Source organism: Corythoichthys intestinalis, chromosome 13, assembly GCF_030265065.1.
Source record: "Corythoichthys intestinalis isolate RoL2023-P3 chromosome 13, ASM3026506v1, whole genome shotgun sequence".
Classification (NCBI taxonomy): domain Eukaryota; kingdom Metazoa; phylum Chordata; class Actinopteri; order Syngnathiformes; family Syngnathidae; genus Corythoichthys; species Corythoichthys intestinalis.
In genome coordinates, this window is record NC_080407.1 from 55,463,164 (window position 1) to 55,488,249 (window position 25,086).

General features: G+C 40.8%; 1 protein-coding gene across 4 annotated transcripts in view; it reads left to right on the forward strand.

Moving 5' to 3' along the window:
- The first annotated feature begins 376 nt into the window (after positions 1 to 376).
- The window catches only part of LOC130928471 (synaptopodin-2), an 87,246-nt gene continuing 62,536 nt past the window's right edge, over positions 377 to 25,086 (forward strand). For 2 of the 4 annotated variants that reach the window (XM_057855119.1, XM_057855118.1), the window contains exons 1-4: positions 378 to 5,399; positions 19,360 to 19,612; positions 19,678 to 19,786; positions 19,885 to 19,966. In XM_057855119.1, the coding sequence (XP_057711102.1) occupies positions 19,896 to 19,966 (71 nt within the window). In that variant the 5' untranslated portion in view covers positions 378 to 5,399; positions 19,360 to 19,612; positions 19,678 to 19,786; positions 19,885 to 19,895. Of the gene's footprint in view, positions 5,400 to 18,807; positions 19,213 to 19,359; positions 19,613 to 19,677; positions 19,787 to 19,884; positions 19,967 to 25,086 lie in introns of those variants that run through there. The other 2 variants (XM_057855115.1, XM_057855116.1) reach the window with 2 other exon arrangements.

A 25,086-nucleotide genomic window follows, 5' to 3' on the forward strand; every position in this document is an offset into this window, starting at 1 on the left:
ATATGTGTTAAGGAGACCTGTGGACAGCCTATTATCTTACCAGCCACCTTAAATGACAATGCTTAGTTAAACATTCGGTCTTTTGGAGGCTCTCGCGGGGCGAGCTGTGGGTAGGAAAAAGGGTGTGTCTGGGATTATTGTCTGTTTGTGGATTGGACAGGAGGATTCGGGAGTTACTGTTGTCAGGGCAACGAGGGTTGTGGATCTTGCCACTTCAGCGTCAAAGGGGCTTTTGGAGTCTTGTCAGTCGTGATATCAGTTGGATATCGGGCGTTCTCCGGTGTTCCTTGTGTTGGGCCAGGACGTCCCGCCATTTGTTCTGGATTGTCCGGGAGAACTGAGTTGTTTGTGCAGATATGGGCTTTTAGATGTTAGCGTCAATCTTGCTCAGTCAGTTGCATGGCGCACATATTGGGCTTCGTGATAAGGCGTCATGTATCTCTTATGTCCTATAATCTGCTTGTTTTCCTTAAACTATGGTATAAGTGCTATTTATATTATATTGGGTGTGTGAGAGTAAGGCAAACAGTCGATCGGTAAACACGAGGAAAGGTACTATTCCCTCATTCCCTCAGATAGATTGACGCTACAATATGTGCTTTTCTGTCAATGTTCATTCGAAAGTTATTATAGTTTATTTTTAGAGTAAGATTTAATTTGATAGACAAAAACATTTTTAGCAAACGTCGACAAAAAAACTAGTCGAGACAACCGCATTTTGAGATGACTGAAATATGACTACGGCTAATAAGTATTATCGTCCAAAAGACAAAAATTAAAAGGCCTGCCAAAAACAACAATGACTAACAGTACCGCCCTGCGTTGCGTTGTTGTGTATTGTGAACGCAATACAAGCTCATGGCTGTTAAAACATACACAGCTGTAATTTAGTAACGTTGACAAAATTCCATTTATAAGTTGAGCTGCGAAGTAGCGAGTGATCACTGTAATCTTAAAGTTGAGCGCGAAAGCAAGTGAGCAAACAGATTCTCGCGGGCTGGACCGGAGCTCGCGGCGAACAAGCCGAGCGTCTGAAATGGACGGCTTCGGCTCTGCGAGCGGCGGCGCCCCGGGGCCTTGCGCCGTCGCTTCGGTGAAGGCGGCCGCGTTGCGGAGAGACGGGCGGCGGGCCCCGCGGCCCGGCAATGATGGGGGTGACGGTGATCCTCAGTGGAGCGAGAGGCACCGTGCCCGAGACTGACAAAGTCAGATGTGAGCAGACACCTCCGTCGACTTTGCCCGGGCTTGATTTTACTGGGGAAAGACCGAGTGAGCTGAGGAATGTGTCTGGCCGTTCTCGCTTTGTTTTTTTAATTCTGGTCGCTCGGATGTAGGTTTGCCGGACGCCATTGTCATGTCTCTCCAACTTGGGGCCTCTCACGCACATCCTGGCGCTGAGCAAAGCTACCCAGATACTAACAGAAGTATTGATTTTACCCCAAACTTCAATTAACACTGGAAGTCCAGGGGTTTTTTTGGGTTATAAATACCAGAAAGGTGTCAAAAGACCCAGATACCAAACTGACTACTGGGCTAAAGAAGCAATCAAGCATGCTACACCTCTGGATTCACTCCCTAGGTGTGACGGCGGGGTTTCACTCTGGATAGCTGCTTTTAGCATCTTGAATATAAGGGGCAGTTTACATGGTGACTCTGCAACACGAAGACACAATGACTGAGTAGCAAAATTGGCCTTGCGTGGGTGAAGACGGAAGGCAAAGACGCAAATCTCCGAATCCGTCCTCCAAAGTGGAACGATTCCATTCGTGGGGTCGCAGCGCATTCATATGAATGGAAACCCCCTTCGTTTCGATGACATAAGCACTCGCACATGTCACATTGGGCGTGCGCAGTGGTGCTATTAAACATTAAAAACGGCAAATGGCGGAACGTCGGCTTTAATTGACTGTTTTAATGATATTTTTAAATTGAAATATGTTGAATGTTTCCATTTTTTGTGCCTTTTGGAGCAAAAAATGCCATTGCTTGGAGTGGGCTGAGGAGCTTGGTGGGGTCAAAGTCCATCATGCACTGTCGCCATGTAAATCTGCACTGCCCTCTAGGGCCTGGCATAAATACTACATCGTTTTCATGCGGAATTGTTCGAATGGAGACGAAACCATATAAATGCAAATTTGAAATTTTTCGTATTCTCGGAGAGTCACCATGGAAATGGCCCCGAAGAGAGACGGGTGGACTTCTTGGTGGGTCTTGCAACGGAATTGGTTCATGAAAAATTGCTTCGTCAGCAACCTCCAACACCTAGCCCCGGGAAAAGGGCGAAGTGTCATATGTCACCACATAAAAAAAATGTTCTGTTTTAGTTTTCATTACACTGTCCCTTGTACAGTAGGCAAACTCATGTAAAGATGTAAAAAGGTTGTCCGCCCGATTGCCTGCCTGAGCGGTCCACTCTCCGACAAGCAGCAACTGTTTTGTCCAACTGGACAAGCCTATTTGGAAGGAGGAAAGAAAACAACCTCTAAAGGTGTTCATTGCCTCAGACAACCATCCAATGGCACCTTTCTGTCTCCATACAGTTTACACACACATACAGTATATGTCAGACATACTATAAGTCCGACTACGGTTCGGCATGAAGTTTAAAAACAAAAAAAAGAAAAGAAAACCTGACTAGTATGTTCCATTTGGTTTACACAGATGATAAAACTGAAAGAGTTGAAGAGACAAGTAAACACTTAAAAAGAAAAGTCACATCCTGTCAGTAGTTTCGTCCATTGTAAGGTGGCTTTTTTACCACAACCTGTCTTCTGGGCTTGAAAGTAACAATAGGCCAGCTAGAATAACACCAGTTTACCTTTCCCCCATGAGCCAAGGCACCCCTGCCCTTCATTGAATGCATATGTATTGTATCAGACATGTACCTGAAGGCAAGAGAGACGGGTGCACTTTTTGGTGGGTCTTGCAAAGGAATTGGCTCACTCTCATGTGGGCGCAAAGAAGGCGCAGAAGGAAAAATTGCTTCGGCAACAACCTCCAACATATGTTGCCTGATGTCACCACATAAATTTTTTGGGTTTTTTTTTATTACGCCATCCCTTGTATATAGTTTCTTTTATTGTCTTTTTCACATATGTTTCTTTATTGAATGAAAAGCTTTTTCTGTGCAAAAAAATGACTCGTGATGTGCATCATTAGCCATCCAGCATCAGCACATACAAGAAACAGTGCAACTAAATATTCAGAGAGATTGAGACAGCTGTTCTTTCTCAATGCTCAAATGTCAGACAGTCCTCTGCAACAAATCCCCAGCAAAAAAAAGTGATATCTTCCCAATTTTGTCAAATCGTGCTCAATTCGATCACATTAGACAACCGTACTGAGCAGTTACCAAACACTAAAACTAGGGCTGTCAAAATTATCGCGTTAACAGGCGGTAATTAATTTTTTAAATTAATCACGTTAAAATATTTGACGCAATTAACGCAACTGCCCCGCTCAGACAGATTTAAATGACAGTACAGTCAAATGCCCACTTGTTAATTGTGTTTTATGGAGTTTTGCCGCTCTCTGCTGGCGCTTGGGTGCGACTGATTTTATAGGCTTCAGCACCCATGAGCATTGTGTAAGTAATTATTGACATCAACAATGGCGAGCTACTAGTTTATTTTTTTTATTGAAAATTTTACAAATTTTATTAAAACGAAAACATTAAGAGGGGTTTTAATATAACATTTCTATAACTTATAACATTTATCTTTTAAGAACTACAAGTCTTTCTATCCATGGATCGCTTTAACAGAATGTTAATAATGTTAATGCTATCTTGATTTATTGTTATAATAAACAAATACAGTCCTTATGTACCGTATGTTAAATGTATATATCCATCTTGTGTCTTTCCATTCCAACAATAATTTACAGAAAAATATGGCATATTTTATAGATGGTTTAAATTGCGATGAATTGTGATTAATTACGATTAATTAATTGTTAAGCTGTAATTAACTCGATTAAAATTTTTAATCGTTCGACAGCCCTAACTAAAACATACAGTAAAAAGGTTGTCCGCCCGATCGCCTGCCTGAGCGGTCCACTGTCCGACAAAGCCAAGGCAGCCCTGCCCTGCAAACACTCAAGATGCTAATTGGAGCAATCCAGCCCTGTGGTTTAATGTGAATGGGAATAACTAATGAGGACCTCAATGCTCACAAAAGATATGCTAATTAGGGTCAGATGATCCTTCTCTGGTTGCAAAAGTGATTTCTATCAACGGATCCACCCTTGGTAGTTCTAGTGTTAAAATGACCTATTAGCATTTTTTGAAAACCCTTTATTTTTTGCTATTTAAAAAATGTTTTTTCAGTTTTTGCATTTTCTGATTGCTTTTTTTTTTTTTTCATAGTTTTTTCATTTTTTGCATTTTATGTTTCGCAGCTCATTCGCCCCTCCCAGACTAAACGGATTAGCACCGTCAATGGCAGCCATGGTCTTATCTTCAAATGAGTTGCATGCATGCACGTAGGTTGATAAAAGTATTCATACTTAATTGCCTTTGATACGAAATGGAATATGAAAAGTGTAATAATGGACAAAACAAAAGGTTTTCTTTCCTCTTTGACAGGCAAGCCAACCCCTGGTGACCACACAAGAAAAGTACAAAATATATTTTGCAGGCTACTTGAAGCCAATTGCACATCAATTATCCTGTCAAGGTGACGGAGAAATATAATTTACGAGCTCCCCGGCAGATTTTTATTTCTTTTTTTTTATTGTTGTTGCGCTAATACGCCTCCACGTGAAGCGGCAGTCTTTTCATATACTGCTGCTTCACCAGGGGAATAAGTACAGTATATTTGGTGACCTCTGAGGACACGGTGTCAATTATTATAGGCCCTGGCTCTGTGCTGGACTTCATTCCCTTATCAAAATAAATGGTTAGGGCAGCAGAACATGAAAGGCTTTAAACTGCCCGTTGTTTTTGACAAAAGAGCACAAATACATCAGGAAAAGGTAAAAGTGGCACATTAGCAAATTGTTACTTTTTGTCCACGAGTAAATATAATTACCGTATTTTCCGCATTATAAGTCGCCCCTTCACTGAATGGCCTATTTGGAAAAAAAAAAAAAAAATCATATGTTTGGCGCACCACATTATAAGGTGAGGAGCGTAGCGATCTAATGTTTTGATCTAGGTTTTGTGTTTTCTCCTAGTGTGACTTGTCCCTGTGATTGACCATTGATTTCACCTGTCGTGCCTGCTCCGACTGTATCCTCCAATCTGAATCCTCCTGTGTCACCCACCTTTTCCTCGTTGACTCGTTACCCTGTGTCTATATAAGCGCCCCGTTTTTGTCGAGTCTTGTCATGACATCGTCAATGTGCATGTCCACGTTCATGTCAGCGTTTTTTTCCTAGTTCCTCGTCCTGCTTTGAAAGTAAGTTGATTTGATGGTCTGACTTATGTTTGTTAAGAGATTTTGGATTCCCCGGTCATTTCGGTTGGTACTTTGTTTGCCTTAATTGAATCACTTTTTACACCATCTATCTGCCTTGCCTCCCTTTCAGGAGTGATTTGTTTGAGGATTCAAGGTAATTATTATATTTTTCGTACCATGCATGCATTTTGAAACTTTTTTTTTTTTTTTTTTTTTTTTTAATCAATGGGAGAAGTTAGCGGCTACTGCATTGGCATCGAAATTCGCAATATTTACGTAAAATAAATTTTAACTGCACGTTTTTTTTGTTTTTGTTTTGTTTTGCTTTTAACCAAGATTCAAGACCGTTTTACGTCCATATCTATACAGAAGTCGGGGATTTAAGCATTTATTGACAAGAATTTTCACCGGAAAAGCTCCACTAGCCTCCACTAGCTACATTCACTAACAGACTAGCATTGTACTTCAACATATTTACTTAAAACAAATGCTAACTGCACCTATTTCTTTATTTTTTGCTTTTAACGAAGAATCGAGACTGTTTTACATCCATATCTATAAAGAATTCGGGGATTTAAGCATTTATTCGCAAGAATTTTCACCGGAAAAGTTTAGTTTACCTCAGGCGGCTGTGAGCTACATTCACTAACAGACTAGCATTGTACTTCGACATATTTACGGAAAATAAATGCTAATTGTACTTTTTTTTTTTTTTTTTTTTTTTTTTTTTTTTTTGCTTTTAACCAAGAATCAAGACTGTTTCACGTCCATATCTATAAAGAATTCGGGGATTTAAGGCTTTATTCACAAGAATTCATTCATTCATTTTCCATGCCGCTTTTCCTCACGAGGGTCGTGGAGGTGCTGGAGCCTATCCCAGCTAACTACGGGCAGTAGGCAGGGGACACCCTGAACTGGTTGCCAGCCAATCGCAGAGAATTCACAAGAATTTTCTCTGGAAAAGCTGTTTATAACAGGCGGCCTCTAGCGACATTCACTAACAGACTACCATTGTACTTCGACATACTTACTTAAAATAAACGCTGGTGCATGTTTTTTTTTTTTTTTTTTAACCAAGAATCAAGACTCTTTTACGTCCATATCTCTTAAGAATTCGGGGATTTAAGCATTTATTCACAATCATTTTCACCGGAAAAGCACTGTTTATTTCAGGCGGCCGCTAGCTACATTCACTAAAAGGCTAGCATTGTACTTGGACATATTTAAGTAAAATAAATGCTAACTGCACTGTTTTTTTTTTTTTTTGCCTTTTGCCAAGAAACGACTGTTTTATGTCCATATCTGTAAAGAATTCAGGAATTTAAGCATTTATTCGAAAGAATTTTCAACAAAAAAAGCTCTTTTTGATTTCACTTGAACAGCTTTGACAGCCACGCCAACAATGCAGGGCCCCTATTTATCGGCCCGGCCCCTTATTTATCGGCCCTGCCCCCCGTCAATACATTTTGAAGTCTATGGATTAGCGTTTTTAATATCGTCTTCTCGTTGAAAAAGTGTTTGTTGACAAAAACAACACTGGTCTCTTTATGCTCTAGTCGTGCAAGCCACGTCTTTAGCCAGTCATCGTCATGAAAAAAAATTGTTAGTCGCCAAAATATTTTCATTTTTGTCATTATTGACGAAAACAACACTGGCCGGTTGTCTGGAGGGGCACCCCACTCACACAAAAATAATTGTCCACTTGCACCGAACCCACCCTCGGATGATCCATTTCCGGGGGTCCCTTTTATGCTCATTGCACCCGTTCCCTGTTCACATTTGTTCCACCACTGATGAAAAAAAACTACATCCAAAATATATTTTTTTAAAGAATAATGAAAGAATAAAAATGGTGGATTGTTGGCACAAAGAAAAGCGGAGGAATTTACGGTGTGAAAACAGCCCCGATGGAGCAAAGCAGTATAGAAATCCTAAATGGGCCGCTACCTGCAAATAACTTACTCCTTCCCATCATGTAATTCAATAAAACGGGGCTGAGCACAGTCCTCGGGGAGCTAGCAAAGCAGAAAGCAGAAAAAAAAAACTGCAGTGGTTGACTGCTACAGCTCAGGGCAATACAAGCGCATTTAACTAGCACAGATTAACTACTGTAGTCCCAGCGGTGGCCTATGTGTCCTAGTGTAGTGCCTCAAGGGTGGAAGATAACAGCCTGGGACTTGGGAAGGGTGGGGGTTGCGCTAAGGAAATAATACAGACTTTAGCATATATCCTGTGCTAAACTTGAACCCCCAACCTGGAAAGCAGTCGTAAAGTCTCCAATGCTGAGGCAGCAAGGTGGAAGCCCTCGGCCAAGACATTAACTCAACCACGACGCTGTATTAACATTTAAGAACAACAGCGTTCTAATTGAATTGACGCACACCCTCAGGTCGTGCTCATTAAGACGCCGACGTGTGTTCTTTTTATTTTCTCGACACGCTGCGGCACCGACGTGGACGACGATGGAGTAAAAGACCCCCGACATAAGGGGAGGGAAAAAAACACTTCAATTAAAAATAAAAGTTAATTCTTGCCCATAACAAGTCATAATAAGTCAAAAAAATATCTGCTAATGGAAAATTTCTGTAGTCCTGTAGGCAGTTTCTGTACAATGCACTATTCTTTTGTTTTTCATAAAAATGAATGAAATGAAATCCAGTTAATCAAGGACAACTTGAAATGACTTGCATGTTATAAATGTATTCAGACTAAAATGTCTTTATTAGAAAATGGAAAATTAGTGACAAGCGAATTGTATGATCTCATTCTATGGAGGATGGCTTTTTCCAATTAAGTTAATGTGGACGAGATGGGATCGGTAACGTATGGTGTCATCCTTTCAAGAGGACCGCCCTGCACTTTCATATCGCTGAGTCATCGTTTCTACAGATGAGGTAAGGTCCCAGTGGTGGCTTCAATGCCATTTATGTATTGGTATGGTAGAGAAACTAACTTTCTTTTTTAAATACCGTATTTTTCAGGCGATAAGTCACAGTTTTTGCATAGTTTGGCTTGGGGTGAGATCCCAACAACCCAGCCAAAAGGCCAAACTCTGCGCATTCACCTTAGTCTTAACCCTTTGTACTGACTCCATTTTGAAACGTTCAAAGAAGGCTCACCGAAAACTATTTGACTATTTATTCAGGTCGACAGCAATCAAAACTTACCATTAGAGTGCACTGACATTCAACTGACACCCAAGTAAATCTATGCCATTGACGGCTATGCACGTCCAAAATTTCCATTCATTTCAAATGGCAGAAAAACGTGTGGCTATTGTTTTTGACTATACACTTACCAATAGTCAATAGCAAAGCCTTATTTGGGTGCGGGTGAATGTCAATGCGCTGTAATCGTAAGTGTATGGTCGAAAATCGCAGCCACACATTTTTCTGCTATTTAATATGAATGGAAAATTTGGACGTGCATAGCCGTCAATGGCATGGACGTGCATAGCCTGCAAGAATGCCATACACCCCAAAAAATGCCACATACAAAAAAAGCCACAGGCAAAATCAATTTTGCCACACACCAAAAAAAATGCCACATGGCAAAATCAATTTTGCCACATCGCATAAAAATAAAAAAAATAATAAAATGCAACATGGCAAAATTTATTTTGCCTCATGGCAAAAAAAGATGCCACACGGCAAAATTTTGCCACATAAAAAAAAAAAGCCTCATCCCCCACCCCAAAAAAAGCCACAAACCAAAATCAATTTTTCCAAATACCAAAAACAAAAAAAAAAAAAAAAAAATGCAACTTGTCAAAATCAGTTTTGTCACATGGCAAAATCAACTTTGCCACATACCAAAAAAATGCCACATGGCAAAATGAATTTTGCCACATGGTAAAATCCATTTTGCCACTTGACAAAAAAATGCTATATGGCAAAATCCATTATGCCACATGGCAAAATCCATTTTGCCACATCGCAAAAAAAAAAAAATTTAAAAAATGCAACATGGCAAAATCAATTTTGACTCATGGCAAAAAAAATGCCACATGGCAAAATCAATTTTGCAACATGGCAAAAAAAATGCCACATGGGAAAAAAAAATGCCACATGGCAAAATAAATTTCTCCACCTGGCAAAAAAAAATTCCACATGGCAAAATCAATTTTGCCACATGGAAAAAAAATGCCACATGGCAAAATCAATTTTGCCACCTGGCAAAAAAAATTCCACATGGCAAAATCCATTTTGCCACATGACAAATACCACTTTTCGTTCTCAGTACTGCTGTAATTATTTCGGTCTTATGACGCCGCTGTCAAATAAATGTTACCTATTAACCCAAATAAATCAACAAACAGGCATAATTTGTTTAGTCACAATATCACTTTAATAAGTTAAATTAGGCTAGCTAATAGTAGGTAGCTAATAGTTAGCAAGTGTGTTTAGCTCGGTGGACCCCGCACACCGCTGCCGCTGCGTGCAACTGTCAACTTCTACCAACTCGTTTTTGTGTGTGTGCGTGTACTATTTCGCCGGACGTCTGGAATGCGCCTGATAATCTCGCGGGTTGGATTACTGTCTTGATTATTATACTTTAAAAGGATATGATTTTGAGATTTTTGGGGGGTTTAAAAACATCTTCTTGTTTGAGGGCGGACAAGCGCTTTTCTAAATGTTATCCAGCCTAAGTGTCTGTAAGGAGATTCAGGCTAAGCCCAAAGGAAAGTTAACAGACGATTAAAACAAAATCAGATGATGTCACGTTAACTCAACTGCGGGAAGATTACGCTCTCAATTCCTCGCGCTTATGCTGGACGGAAAAGCGCAGAAGTTTCATTTGAACGCTTCAGAGGGCACTTATTGGCTGCCATTGACGGCACTAGATGTCCAATTCATTTACGCAATTTCTCTGAGTAAAACTTTCATGTAATTTTAGACTGAAGAATGTTACTCCCACATTTCGGATGGCCACCGTTTGACCCTCTGACGGATGAAGGACATAAAAAAAAAAATGTCATTAAATTGGAATAATGATGTTTTGCCTGAGGCCGCCAGTGAGAAAAATGCTTACAAGGAAACTGCATCGAAAAATCTTGTTTTGTTTTTTTTCTTCTTGTTTTCCAAATGCCTTAAAGCAGCGGCGCTAATGTTGAGAGGAAATGGATCCCATGTGCTTTCATCCCAGCCGAGATGAACGAGCGACTGCATCTACGCAGTGTGTGGTGCTCTCCCAGAAACATCTGGCTGAGGGCAACCTTTCAACATTCAATTTAAACAAATGTAACCATTTTTCTTGGAGAAATAGAAGTCCTTCATCCAGGGCATTGGCATGCTAGGCGGTTGCATGGGGCACTATCTAGTGGTGGGGGTGCCAAATTGCTTTAGGGAAAAAAAATACCCAGGAAAAAATTCTCATGCTAAGCTTCCAGAACGTTTTCAAACATAACAAGTACATTTAAAAAGGCTACATTTAAAAAAATATGTGCAGTTTCTGAAGGAATCTTTTCGCCAGATCGCCGGAATCACGCCAGCCGAACCCGCGCTGGCGCAGCTCCAACAATCCGGGTCAGCAAAACATCGACAACCTGGCCAAAAGGCCGGACTCCGGGCGTTCACCTTAGTCTTAACCCCTTGTACTGACTCCATTTTCAAAGCTGGAAGAAGGCTTCGAAACAAAAAATTTATTCAGGTCGACAGTGATCAAACGGCAAGGTGGAACAGAAACGGATTCAGGCGAGGAGACAGACTTGCTCCATATCACAACTAAACAAAAGGTTCCCAAGAAAAATGAGAACGATTAGGTAAACATTCAGTCATTTTGAAGGCTCTGGCGTGGCAGGCCGTGGGTTGAACAGTAGGATTCGGGAGTTACTGTTGTCAGGGCAATGAGGGTTGTGGATTTTGCCACTTCAGCGTCAAAGGGGCTCAGGAACCTTTTGTTGACTTGTGATATGTTGACCTTGAATCCTCGCCTGGGTCCCTCTGTTGTTGTATGAGTGCTGTCGACTCAGAACAAATCGTCAACTTGTGTTTCGAAGCCTTTTTCCAGATTTCAAAATGTAGTCAGTTCAAGGGCTTAAGACAAAGTTGAACGCGCGGAGTTTGGCCTTTTGGCCAGGTTGTCGGGGTCTCTGTAGGCAAAAATGGAACTGTTCGATGTAACGTATAATGTCATCCTAAACAACGTCCAACCACACCCTTCTTCTGCCCACAGCCCGCCCCGTGAGAGCCTTCAAAAAGACTGAATTTTTAACTAATCGTTGCCATTTTTCTCTGGAACCTTTTGTTGACTTGTGATATGGTGACCTTGGATTTTTGCCTGGGTCTCTCTGTGCTGTATGATTGCTGTCGACCTAAATAAATCGTCGACTTGTGTTTCGAAGCCTTTTTCCGGCTTTCAAAATGGAGTCAGTACAAGGGGTTAAGACGAAGGTGAACGCGCGGAGTTTGGCTTTTTGGCCGGGTTGTTGGGGTCTCTGTCGGCAAAAATGGGACTGTTAGATGTAATCTGAAACAACGTCCAAGCACACCCGTCTGTCCATAGCCCGCCCCACGAGAGCCTTCAAAAAGACAATGTTTCACATCGTTGTCATTTTTCTCGGGAACCTTTTGTTGACTTGTGATATAGTGACCTTGGAACGAGTCTACCTCCTCGTCTGAGTCTGTTTGTTTTTCACCTTGCCGTTTGATCGCTGTCGACTCAGAATAAATCGTCAACTTGTGTTTCGAAGCCTTTTTCCAGCTTTCAAAATGGAGTCGGTACAAGGGGTTAAGACTAAGGTGAACACGCGGAGTTTGGCCTTTTGGCTGGGTTGTCGGGGTCTCTGTCAGCAAAAATGGGAGTGTTGGATGTAATCCCAAACAACTTCCAAGCACACCCTTCTTGTGCCAACAACCCGCCTTGCGAGAGCCTTCAAAAAGACTGAATTTTTAACTAATCGTTGCCATTTTTCTCTGGAACCTTTTGTTGACTTGTGATATGGTGACCTTGGAACGAGTCTACCTCCTTGCTTGAGTTTGTTTCTGTTTCACCTTGCCGTTTGATCACTGTCGACCTGAATAAATCGTCAACTTGTGTTTCGAAGCCTTTTTCCAGCTTTCAAAAGGGAGTCAGTACAAGGGGTTAAGACGAGGGTGAACACGCGGAGTTTGGCCTTTGGCCGGGTTGTCGGGGTCTCTGTCTGAAAAAATGGGACTGTTAGATGTAACATTTCATGTAATCCTAAACAACGTCCAAGCACACCTTTCTTCTGCCCACAGCCTGCCCCATGAGAGCCTTCAAAAAGACTGAATGTTTAACTAATCGTTGTCATTTTTCTTGGGAACCTTTTGTTGACTTGTGATATGGTGACCTTGGATCCTCGCCTGGGTCCCTCTGTTGCTGTATGATTGCTGTCGACTCAGAATAAATTGTCAACTTGTGTTTCGAAGCCTTTTTCCAGCTTTCAAACTGGAGTCTGTACAAGGGGTTAAGACTATGGTGAACGTGCGGAGTTTGGCCTTTTGGCCGGGTTGTCGGGGTCTCTGTCGGCAAAAATGGGACTGTTAGAGTTCATAAAATTGCGTCCAATCTCATTAATTTTTAATCTACATACATACATCTAAGCTTCATGGTGATTCATTTGTTCAAGTGCTATAAGAATAATTTGCTATTCATTTATATTTAGAAGCAATAGCTTCTGCAGTGTTATGACAATATGAAATATAGATTGTTATTTTTAGCTAGTTAGCTACACGTTCACTTGGACACCTAGTTACCAAGGGTCAGGCCTGCCATGGTCAAGAACGGTCAACCGTTGGTTGAGTTTAACGCCAGTCCGAAGAGATGCGAATGTGCAAATAAGTGTTTTTACTGCAATCTGGAGCCAGGAAAAACTGCCGCTTTGTAAGACGCCGCCAGTTTTCAATGCAAAACAAGCAGGCGGCTTCATCTCCTGCTTTTCAGGGCTTTCTCTTTTCCAGCACGTGTGCCTTGAGGGCCCGCGCTAACAAGGTCTAATTTGACACTCTTTTCTGAGAGGGCCCCAATTTGGAACTTCCTTAAGCTGGCGTTTAAGTAAACAGCCGCCAACAATGTGACTAATCAGAAAAGGCAAAGGCAGGCAGATGCGCCTCCGCATTGCAGATGAAGACGTTCAGGCGTCCAATCAATCGCCAATTAGCAGCGTTTCACCTGCAGCTGTTTCTGAGATACGCCGCTATTTAACCCCTCCAAAATAACGCCACGCTATGTGAAGCGTCGCCTTCGTGTTTTGACTGCTTCTGATGTCAAAAAAACACAGCGGTTTCGGTGGGTTATTTTTATTTGATATTTACATTGAAGTGGTAACATGTGCGAAAAATGAGAATTAGATTTCCTGCCCATCTTCTGATCGCGAAGGAATCTTTGAAATGCATTTCCTTATCGGGCTCGGCCGGGAAAAGTATCAAATAGCAAGAAGTACAACGTCAGCTGACTGCCAGCGCGCCACTGATTCGGCGATTAGGAGCTATGAACATGCTAGTTGGGAAAAAAAAAGAACAGTTTCAGAGTGGAAATGGAAAACGTTTGCATTTTTTGCGGTGCTGACCTAGATAAATATTTACAGTGGTATGAAAAAGTAGAAGAGTTTTGGGGAATTTTTCACATTTCTGCATAAAATCTCTATCAAATGTGAGCTGATCTTTGTCAAAATCACACAGATGGAAAAACAGTGCCTGCTTTAACTAAAACCACCCAAACAGGTTTTCATATTTTAATGAGGATAGTATGCAAACAATGACAGAAGGGGAAAAAATAAGTAAGTGAATCATCACATTAAATTTTTTTTGGCCCCCCCTTTGGCAGCAATAACTTCAACCAGACGCTTCCTGGGAAGTCATCTTGGCCCATTCTTCTCTCCAAAACTGCTGTAGTTGTCAGATTCCTGGGATGTCTGGAATGAATCGCTGTTTTTAGTCACGCCATAGCATCTCAATGGGGTTCAAGTCTGGACTTTGATTTGGCCACTCCAGGATGTGTATTTTGTTCTTCTGAAGTTGATTTACTTCTGTGTTTTGGATCATTGTTTTGTTGCAGCATCCATCCTCTTTTTAGCTTCAACTGTCTGACAGACGGTCTCAGATTTTCCTGCAAAACTCCTTTTGAATTCATTCTTCCATTAATGATTGCAGGTTGTCCAGGCCCTGAGGTAGCAAAACAGCCCCAAATCATGATGCTCCCTCCACCATGCTTCATGGTGGGGATGAGGTGAGCTGTTCCATTTTTCCTCCACACATGACGTTGTGTGTTACTCCAAAGCAATTCAACTTCGTTTTCATCCGTTCACAAAATAATTTGCCAAAATCGGCGGAGTGTCCAAGTGCCTTTTTGCGAACATTAAACAATTTTTTTTAGACAGCAATGGCTTCCTCCTTGGAGTCATCCCATGAACACCGTTCTTGGCCATAGTTTTACGTATAGTTGATGTTTGCATAGAGATATTAGACTGCGCCAGTGATTTCTGTAAGTCTTTAGCAGACACTCTAGGGTTCTTTTTTTACCTCTCTGAGTATTCTGCGCTGAACTATTGGCGTCATCTTTGGTGGACGGCCAGTCCTGGGGAGAGAAGCACCAGTGCCAAACTCTCTCCATTTGTAAACAACTTCTCTGACTGTCGATTGATGAGCATCTAGACTTTTAGAGATGGTTCTGTATCTTTTCCCGGCTTTACGCAAATGAACTTCTCATCAAGACAATTCTTACTAGGTGTCCATTTTATAGTGGGCAGGGGAGCTTTAAACCACTCATGAGTGATTGGGCACACACCTGACTTAAATTGTTTAGTGAAAACTGGTTTCAATTGATCTTGAAGTCTCCTTAGGCAGAGGGTTCACTTACTTATTTTTCCCTATTCTGTCATTGTTTGCATGCTATCCTGATTAGAATAGGAAAACCTATAAATGTTTGGGTGGTTTTTGCTAAAGCAGACACTTTTTTCATCTGTGTGATTTTTGCAAAGATCACATTTGATGGTGATTTTATGCAGAAATGTGAGAAATTCCAAAAGGTTCAGATACTTTTTCATACCACTGTGACTCATGGGCAGCCATTGACGGCGCTAGACGTCCAATCCAGTCAAAATGAATTGGGTGTCTATGCCGCCAATAGTAGCCAGTGAGCTAACATAGACACTATTCTCATGGAAGATTTTGGTAGCAACATGTTGGTTCCTTAATTTTTTAAAACGGTGACACAATATACCGATTCTCAATGGGGCATATCGATAACCTTTTTCGATATACTGTCACACCTTAAATCTATAGCATTCTATTAAAAATCTTTGAGAAGATAGTTCTCTCCCACCTAACGATATTAACAATCCTAGCGGAGTCCGGATTGCAAAGATGGCAGTGCGCGATATTAACACAAAATTCATTGCCAAACAATACAAAAATACAATGGATCCTTCCCCAAGCTGTGGAAAAAGCGCAAAGCTTCACAACCCACTGCCTTCCATCACGGCTTTTCATAACAAGCCATTGTTTGCTGTTTGCGGGCTCATCAAATTAAATTGCAAGCCTCGCCGATTTTGCCCCCCGCCATTATTTTCTTCATGGCAACGCAACACCGTAGAGCGGTAAATGTACAAGAGCGCTAGGACAAAATGGCGACAGAGATAAATAAGTGTCGTGCTGCAACCGTGGGACTTTATTGAGCCAGGGTGTGATTAGAGTTAAGTAAGAGGCTTCGGTCGGCTCAATAGACTCCGCATTAACCTTTAAGTATGTCAATAGATGCCATCGTTTACCTCGTGTCACGTTTTGCATTGGATTTAACTCGGCAAAAAATGCATTTAGCATTGTTTAAGGTGTTGAAGGAAATATACAGGATTAGAACAAAATAAAGGATTAGAAAAAAATAGTATGTGATGCCCCTGAGCAATGAGTCGTTTTAGTAGATTGTAGGCTACAGTTGTCTTTTTTGTGGTACTGGAAATCCACAGTTCTTAGTAATAGACCTCTCTGACTACTCGCATACTCAAAACAATGCATTTTTCCTGTACCAATATTTTGAAATTTGAATCAAAAGTCTTACATGCATACTTTGATCAGGTTACAATTCTCGTTTTTGTGGTACTGTAAATCCACAGTTCTAAATATGTTTTGGCCAAGGTTAGTGAATATTAGTTGTAGACCTCTCTGACTACTCCCATACTTAAAACTATGCATTTTTCCTGTAGCAATATTTTGAAAATTTGAAATAAACTCCTACACGTGTACTTTGGTCAGGTTACAGTTCTTATTTTTGTGGTACTGTAACTCCACAATTCTTAGTAGTAGACCTCTCTGACTATTACCTTACTCAAAATAATGCATTTTTACTGTACCAATATTTCGAAAATTTGAATTAAAACTCCCACATGCATACTTTGGTCAGGTTACAGTTCTCATTTTTGTGGTACTGTAAATCCACAATTATTAGTGGTAGACCTCTCTGACGACGCCCATACTCAAAACGATGCATTTTTACTGTCCCAATATTTCCGAAATTTTGAATTAAAAGTCCCTCATGCATACTTTGATCAGGTTACAGTTGTCATATTTGTGGTACTGTAAATCCACAATTCTTAGTCGTAGACCTCTCTGATGACTCCCATACTGAAAACGATGCATTTTTACTGCAGCAATATTAAGAATATTTGAATTAAACTCCTACACGTGTACTTTGAACAGGTTAGTTATTTTTGTGGTACTGTAACTCCACAATTCTTAGTAGTAGACCTCTCTGACGATTACTTTACTCAAAATAATGCATTTTTACTGCACCAATATTTCGAAAATTTGAATTAAAAATCCCACATGCATACTTTGATCAGGTTACAGTTCTCATTTTTGTGGTACTGTAAATCCACCATTCTTAGTGTTAGACCTCTCTGACTACTCCCATACTCAAATCTATGCATTTTTCCTGTACCAATATTGTAAAAAAAAAAAATAATTAAATGTCCTACATGCATTGTTGGATCAGGTTACAGTTCTCATTTTTGTGGTACTGTAAATCCACAATTCTTAGTATTAGACCTCTCTGACTACACTCTGACCATACTCAAAACAATGCATTTTTCCTGTACCAGTGTTTTGAAATTTGAATCAAAAGTCCTACATGCATACTTTGATCAGGATACAATTCTCGTTTTTGTGGTACTGTAAACCCACAGTTCCTAAATATATTCTGGCCGAGTTTGGTGAATATTAGTAGTAGTCTCATTTTTGTGGTACTGTAAAACCACAATTCTTAGTAGTGGACCTCTCTGACTACTCCCATACTCCAACCTATGCATTTTTCCTGTACCAATATTTTGTAAATTTGAATTAAAAGTCCTACACGTGTACTTTGATCAGGTTACAGTTCTCATATTTTTGGTACTGTAAATCCACAATTCTTAGCAGTAGACCTCTCTGACGACTCCCATACTCAAAATGATGCATTTTTACTGTACCAATATTTTGAAATTTGAATCAAAAGTCCTACATGGATACTTTGATCAGGTTACAATTCTCGTTTTTGTGGTACTGTAAACTCACAGTTCTATATTCTGGCCGAGGTTGGTGAATATTAGTAGTAGTCTCATTTTTGTGCTACTGTAAATCCACAATTCTTAGCAGTAGACCTCTCTGACGACTCCCATACTCAAAACGATGCATTTTTACTGTTCCAACATTTTGAAAATTAGGATTAAAATTCCCATTTCCATACTTTGATCAGGTTACAGTCCTCATTTTTGTGGTACTATAAATCCACAATTCTTAGTGGTTGACCTCTCTGACGACTCCCTTACTCTGCATTTTTCCTGTATCAATATTTTGACATTTTGATTTAAAAGTTTTGCATGTGTACTTTGATCAGGTTACAGTTCTCCAATTCATGGTTTACTCATGATAGTTATATCAATGACCTGTTTGTGTTGAAATCACATTATTACCAGCTCAGGTTTTTGTTTACTATTACTAGTGATAGGGTTCCAATTCATTCCAATTCACAGCAGATTTCATGTTTGTGTACGTTCTCAGTCGTTTTTGTTTTTTTCATTCAGCACCTGATTGAGCCGGATGGGCGGGGCCATGCAACACACCTGTGGCGCATTAGGAAGGGTCACTTTCACCGTCTGCAAGTGTGGGACTATAGCTCACTTTCTTGCTAGCGTACCACTGTGTGCGTCATCTTGAGATCTATTGCTAACTTACGGTAGCATTCTTTGTCATCACATTGTTGTTGTGCTGGTATGTTTTTTTTGTTGGACTTCGCTAGTATTTGTTGTACTGAGTTCATTTTGTTTACACTTATAGATTAGTTAAAATTTTCTTTCATCACAGACAATTGTTTTAGGTTGTTTTAATTGCCTGACATGTTTCGGCCAACACTTATGCCTTCATCTGAGAGTCACTGGTGTTGGTGGGATGCGTCTTTATGACGCCCTCTGCTGACCATTCACTGGTCCAGGTTGTAGAGAGCGTCTAAGCCCCCTGTTAATGGTCCTCGGCCCCCACTTGCGGATCTCAATGGCCTCCTTGATCCAGTGTTGTTTTTCTTCGGTGCAGATTACTCTGGCCCTGTCCCAGTCCATAATGTGGTTTTCCCTTTTGCAGTAATCGGTGATGGCTGACTTGTGGCGTTCCTGTTGTGCTTTGCTATTATTTGTTTTTGCCTTTTCTGGCCATAGTTGCCATAACAGCAGAAGGATGAAAATAGCTTGTTTTTCTATTTATTAGTATTTTCCTGAGCCTTTTCCCATTTCGGGAAGTTCCCAGATGTTCCCACACTTAGTAGACGCCCAGTCCATTTGAAGAGGAAGTGTGGCAGCGGATGAACGTTCATCAATGAGAGAAACTGTGTAATAATTACTCATTTTAATGGCAAATATTCATTTAAGATTCATTGTGTTTTGTCTCATGAATTTCCACGGTAAATTTGGTAACATTTTTAAAATGACTAGCTGTTTGTTATTTTTTTTTCTTTGGCTTTACTTGCACTCTACTAGATTTCCATGAAATCATCGAAAGGCGGGAAAATGCCGAAGATTAATGCGAGCGGTCGACGCCACGTAACAGACGAGCAGAGCGGAATCATCGCCGGCGCGGGAGCGGTCGCCAATCTCGACGTGTCATCACATCGCTTAATTTCACACTTGACTTGAGACTTTGTGGTGGAACGCGGTAGCCATATTGCCGCGTCCGCTCCAATCACACTCACGGGGAATATGAAGTGGCTGCGTCTGAATGGAAATGCAAAATGTAAGGAAAAGCTGCGTTTGGCTCGTACGCCGTCGGCCTCACGTGGACTGTTTTTGCTTGACTAGAGACCCTGAAGACACTCCATCTGCCTCCTGAGTCCACATTGTCAGTCGCCCGGATGTAGCGCAGTTGTTCTGGAGGAGGAATGGATCCAGTTTTCCAGAGAAAAAAAAGGTAACGTTAGGAATGACTTCCACGTTCATGGACCATAAACATGAGAGCAAACTCAGATCAATGAGATTCTATTACCGTCCTATCTCATTTCCCCACAGCTGAATTGGAAATGGCCTGGAGATGGATCGTGTCATTACCAATTCCTGACGATCCGCCGGAGCTGCTGCCGATTGTGCGGAGGTGAGCGCGAGTTCACGCCGGATGGTCTCGGAGAAACTTCGCTCGAGGGCTTAAATACATTTTTGGCGTGGAATGAGTTAGCCATGCTAACTTAGCATCCAGTTCTAAAGTGATTGTCAAGGTTAAAGAAGTGAAGCAGAGCGCTTCTCTAGTTTTCTGATTAGAAATGGCCAATAAGCGCTTATCTTTGGCCTTCGATAGGCTTTCCCCGCAAAAGATAACAAAAATAATTAGCTGACACTGGGCCGACGATTGCCGCTAAAAGAATGAAAGGCGAAAAAAATAGCTCAACCATGTCCAGGTTGTTTATTTACTAAAATAATGTGCAATGTTGCATTTGCGCCATCAATGGTAGTGAGTGAGTTATAGAATGAAATTTACTTTTACTCTGTTTAAGATTAGCCTTATGACATCAGGTGTTGAACGCCTGATTCTTGTGAACAAACTTGATAGGGCATTCAGTGTTCTGAGCCTTCAGCACGCCCCCCAGGACTAATCTTGGCACATTCTTCTCTACAAAACTGCTGTAGTTCAGTCAGATTCCTCGGATATCTGGCATGAATTTCTGTCTTTAGGTCATGCCACATGGGAAAATCCATTTTGCCACGGCAAATACCACTTTTGGTTCTCGCTGTCTCTCGTTATTTGGCTGCCATTGAAGGTGCTAGACGTCGAATGTTTTGACTCTGAGCCCGCTTAATTGACGCTTAATTGACCACTCATTTTTCGGCAAAAGAATCGACAACCGTTTTGAGATTCGATGAATCGTTTCGAGATGTCGTTGGTCAAAACAGTCCAAATCCAACTTAATTTATTGGGTACACTTAATTTGACAGTGAGACCTAAAGACTGTCATAATTATGACATGACACTGCCATGAGCATTAATTAGCATTGCATTAGCAATTAGCATTGTTGGTAATGTTGCATCTGATAGATCTTTACATTCGCTATCACTTTTCTCGTCGTAATCAATGATAAGTTCTTCCTCATCTGTTTTGGTTTTTCTTTTTCCCATTATGTCGGTGGTTAGTTTAGGTGCATGACCTCTACCGCCCCCTGGAGTAAAGGAGGACTAACTCTAACATCTGTCTCGTGCTGTCTGTCGCGTGCACCGAAACATGATGCCCGAATACAAATACGTTACTCTTTTATAGTGGTGGGAAAAAAGTATCTGAACCTTTTGGAATTTCTCACATTTCTGCATAAAATCACCATCAAATGTGATCTGATCTTTGTCAAAATCACACAGATGAAAAAAAAGTGTGTTTTCACTGAAACCACCCAAACATTTATAGGTTTTCATATTTTAATGAGATAGTATGCAAACAATGACAGAAGGAGGAAAAAATAAATGAGTGAACCATCACATTTAATATTTTGTGGGGCCCCCTTTGGCAGCAATAACTCCCACCAGATGCTTCCTATAACTGTAGATCAGTCTGGCACATAGATCAGGACTAATCTTGGCCCATTATTCTCTACAAAACTGCTGTAGTTCAGTCAGATTCCTCAGATATCTGGCATGAATCGCTGTCTTTAGGTCATGCCTCAATGGGGTTCAAGTCTGGACTTGGACTCCAGAATGTGTATTTTGTTCTTCTGAAACCATTCTGAAGTTTGTGTTTTGGATCATTGTCTTGTTACAGCGTCCAAGCCCTTTGACGTGGGGGGCAACCAGGTATGTTTTCACATGCCTCAGGACCATAGGGGCCCCTGAATGACCCTTAATTTATTTTACTTTACAATTCACTTTTTTTTTTTTGTTTAAATCATTGTCTGATTAAATATTATGTTTTACTCGATATATACTTAAAAACTTTAACATATTAAAGATTTGAAATATATATTTTTTTCTTAGCAGAAAATGGTTTGACCCCACTCTGGCGCACTCAAGGCTACGTACATGCCATGAAACGGGAAATTACCGTATTGGCCCTAATATAAGACGGCCCTGATTATAAGACGACCCCCTCTTTTTCAAGACTCGAGTTTGAAAAGACTTTTTGAACACCAAATTAATTTTTATACAGAAAATAATTACAGTACATCCGAAACAAATGATTATAACAATGTATTTGAGAGAAAAAGCATGTTATTTTGCCTCATTCAAATCTTAACATCTGAACATTTAAATATGTAAAGTGCAATCACGTTCGTAAATGAATGGCTTTTGGTTTATGAAATGTAGATAAACCAATCTATTGTGAAAAAACAACATTTAACCATCAAAGTGAAGTCTAACTGTAACTGTAGTCTTGAAACAAATCTGAATAAGGAAAAACATTGCAATAAAATAATGCAAACTGGTTAAACTAAAAAGAGTAGCTGAGATCTGTCATGACAGAACATCGCTTCAATGATATCTTGCGCCATCTAGCGTCGTGAATGGGGAGAGTAGCTGAGATCTGTCATGACAGAACATCGCTTCAATTATATCTGGCGCCATCTAGCGTCGTGAATGGGTACGATGTCTAGACCACGAATATAAAACGACCCCCTCTTTTTCAGTGTTATTTCAATGCAAAAAACACAGTCTTATATTCAGGCCAATACGGTAAAATCTGTCATTTTTATAAACTCCAAACATAGCGAGTTGTCATAAATTGGGTGTGCAGAAAAGAAAAAAAAAAGATGAAGATCATAGAGGTGAAAGAAAAAATTACAAAGTTTTTAAAAGGGGGACAAGAAGCCAGAGAATTAGGGCTAGAGTTGGCTGTGGACGGTGATGTCAGTAAGTGAACAACAGCCGCTAACACTGGGTTTGTGTTCTTTATTGTAATCTGATTTTTTTAAATGTTTTACAAGTTAGACCCGTTGAGAAACTAATTGCTGATTGCTAATTGTGGTTAGGTGGGCAATTGCCCATGCTGTGCAGAATATATAGCGTAAATAATTGTAAATTGTTGTCATAACATTTATACCATGGATATTATCTCAAATTGTGGCTTGTAAGTCCCACAGCATGGCAAGTGGGCATTTGCTCTTTTCAGCACCATTTTCTTCATATGTTCCAGGACATGTGCCAGTCTCGTCATCCCTGCACTGTCATATGTACTTCGCGTTCCGGCACCTTATGATTTACAAATTAAGCACTGCCGTCGGTGGAACTTTGGTCAACTTTACTGTAGCGACACTAACAATGGGCGCCACGGAAGATGAAGAAATATCACCCGCGGAGAATAACTCAACCTAAAAATCCGCGGTGCCATACATTATCCCTATAAAGTGGCGTCCGCACCATTGTTAAGCTTTGTCACCTAATGACGGGAAACTGATAAGCGGGCGTACCGTGTCATCGCCGATGTAAAACCAAAATAGATTCAATTAATCATTTGAATGGCTATTAGAGAAGAAAGGGAAACGATGGGCGGGGCCTAATGAAGAATGATGATGGCTGAATTAGGAGGATTTGCTCTTGGAATTAACAGTATCCCAAACTACAGGGCACTTACTCGACTTATTTATCATATTCTTCTCAGTCTGATTCAAGTAGCCTGTTTTGCCTGTTGTTGTTTATGTTACTTAATGTTTCTTCTTCTTCACTGATAAAAATGACAGCCCCCACCCCAGAAAAAAATGTTGGCTAATCCGAAAAATCCGGTACATACTGTATATCGGCTTGCTCGCAATTCAGTCAGACTTTTAAATAATATCTATGTATTGGTAATTAACGAAGAACAGAGGACATCAGCAGATCTCGGTCACGTGAATCGTTCCGTGGCTAGGTCGACCTCGTCGTCGGGCATCCTTTTTGCCATGTGGCAAAACGAATTTTGCAATGTAGCATTTTTGCAGCAATGTAGCATTTTTTTCAGCCATGTGGCATTTTTTCTGCCATGTGGCAAAATCCATTTTGCCATGTGGCATTTTTTCTGCCATGTGGCAAAATGCATTTTGCCATGTGACTTTTCTTTTTTCCATGTGGCATTTTTTCTGCCATGTGGCATTTTTTTCTGCCATGTGGCATTTTTTCTGCCATGTGGCATTTTTTTTTGGCCATGTGGCAGAATGGATTTTGGTTTGTAGCATTTTTTTTTTGGGGGAGGGGGGGGTATGGCAGTTTTGAAGGCCATGCACGTCCATGCCATTGACGGCAATGCACGTCCAAATTTTCCATTCATTTTAATTGGAGCTGAATTAGGAGGGTTTGCTCTTGGAATTAACAGTATCCCAAACTACAGGGCACTTACTCGACTTATTTATCATATTCTTCTCAGTCGGATTCAAATAGCCTGTTTTGCCTGTTGTTGTTTGTTATTTAATGTTTCTTTTTCTTCACTGATAAAAATGACAGCCCCAACCCCCCCAAAAAATGTTGGCTAATCAGAAAAATCCGGTACATACTGTATATCGGCTTGCTCGCCATTCAGTCAGACTTTTAAATAATATCTATGTATTGGTAATTAACGAAGCACAGTGGACATCAGCAGATCTCAGTCACGCGAATCGTTCCGTGGCTAGATCGACCTCGTCGTCGGGCAGCCTAGGCGGATATTTAATTGAATAATCTTCGTAATGATTAACCGTCTGTGAAATGAACAGGTAGGAGGGTGCCGAGTGGAATGCGAAGGTGCCTTTTGAACTCGTTTGTTGTCTTTGACGACAAAGTGGGAAGAAGCGTCGCCGTCTTAAGCTCCTGTACGACCATCTTGTATTTAGCAGTCATTTGTCAGGAACTCATAGCTGGCGAGCGTTGAATATTCCGTACTATACAACAAGTCAAACATGTGAGGCTTGGAAGCTAGCTGTTTGTACTTGGTCTCTGCAGAAGCGAGATAGCGCCGGTGAAAAGCGAAAGAGCAGCACCGGAGGGCAGGCGGGCTAAGACACAAGAAAGAGGGAATGAAATGAGGTTGTGGGCCAACATGTTAACTGGAGCCAGCAGAGAGAACAAAAGCGCCGATAAGTTGGTGGAAAGAAACGAGAAGGAACACCATTTGCACGTGAAATTTGGCCGGAAAGTTTTTATCTGATGACATCGGAACACAAAATCACTTCTTTACCAAACTCCAATCCAGGCATGTGCTGGTTATCGGTTTCACAGTATACCGGCGTATGAAAACGACATGTTTCAAAACCACTAAAATTTTCCGTTGTGCTGTATCTACGGTATTAGCT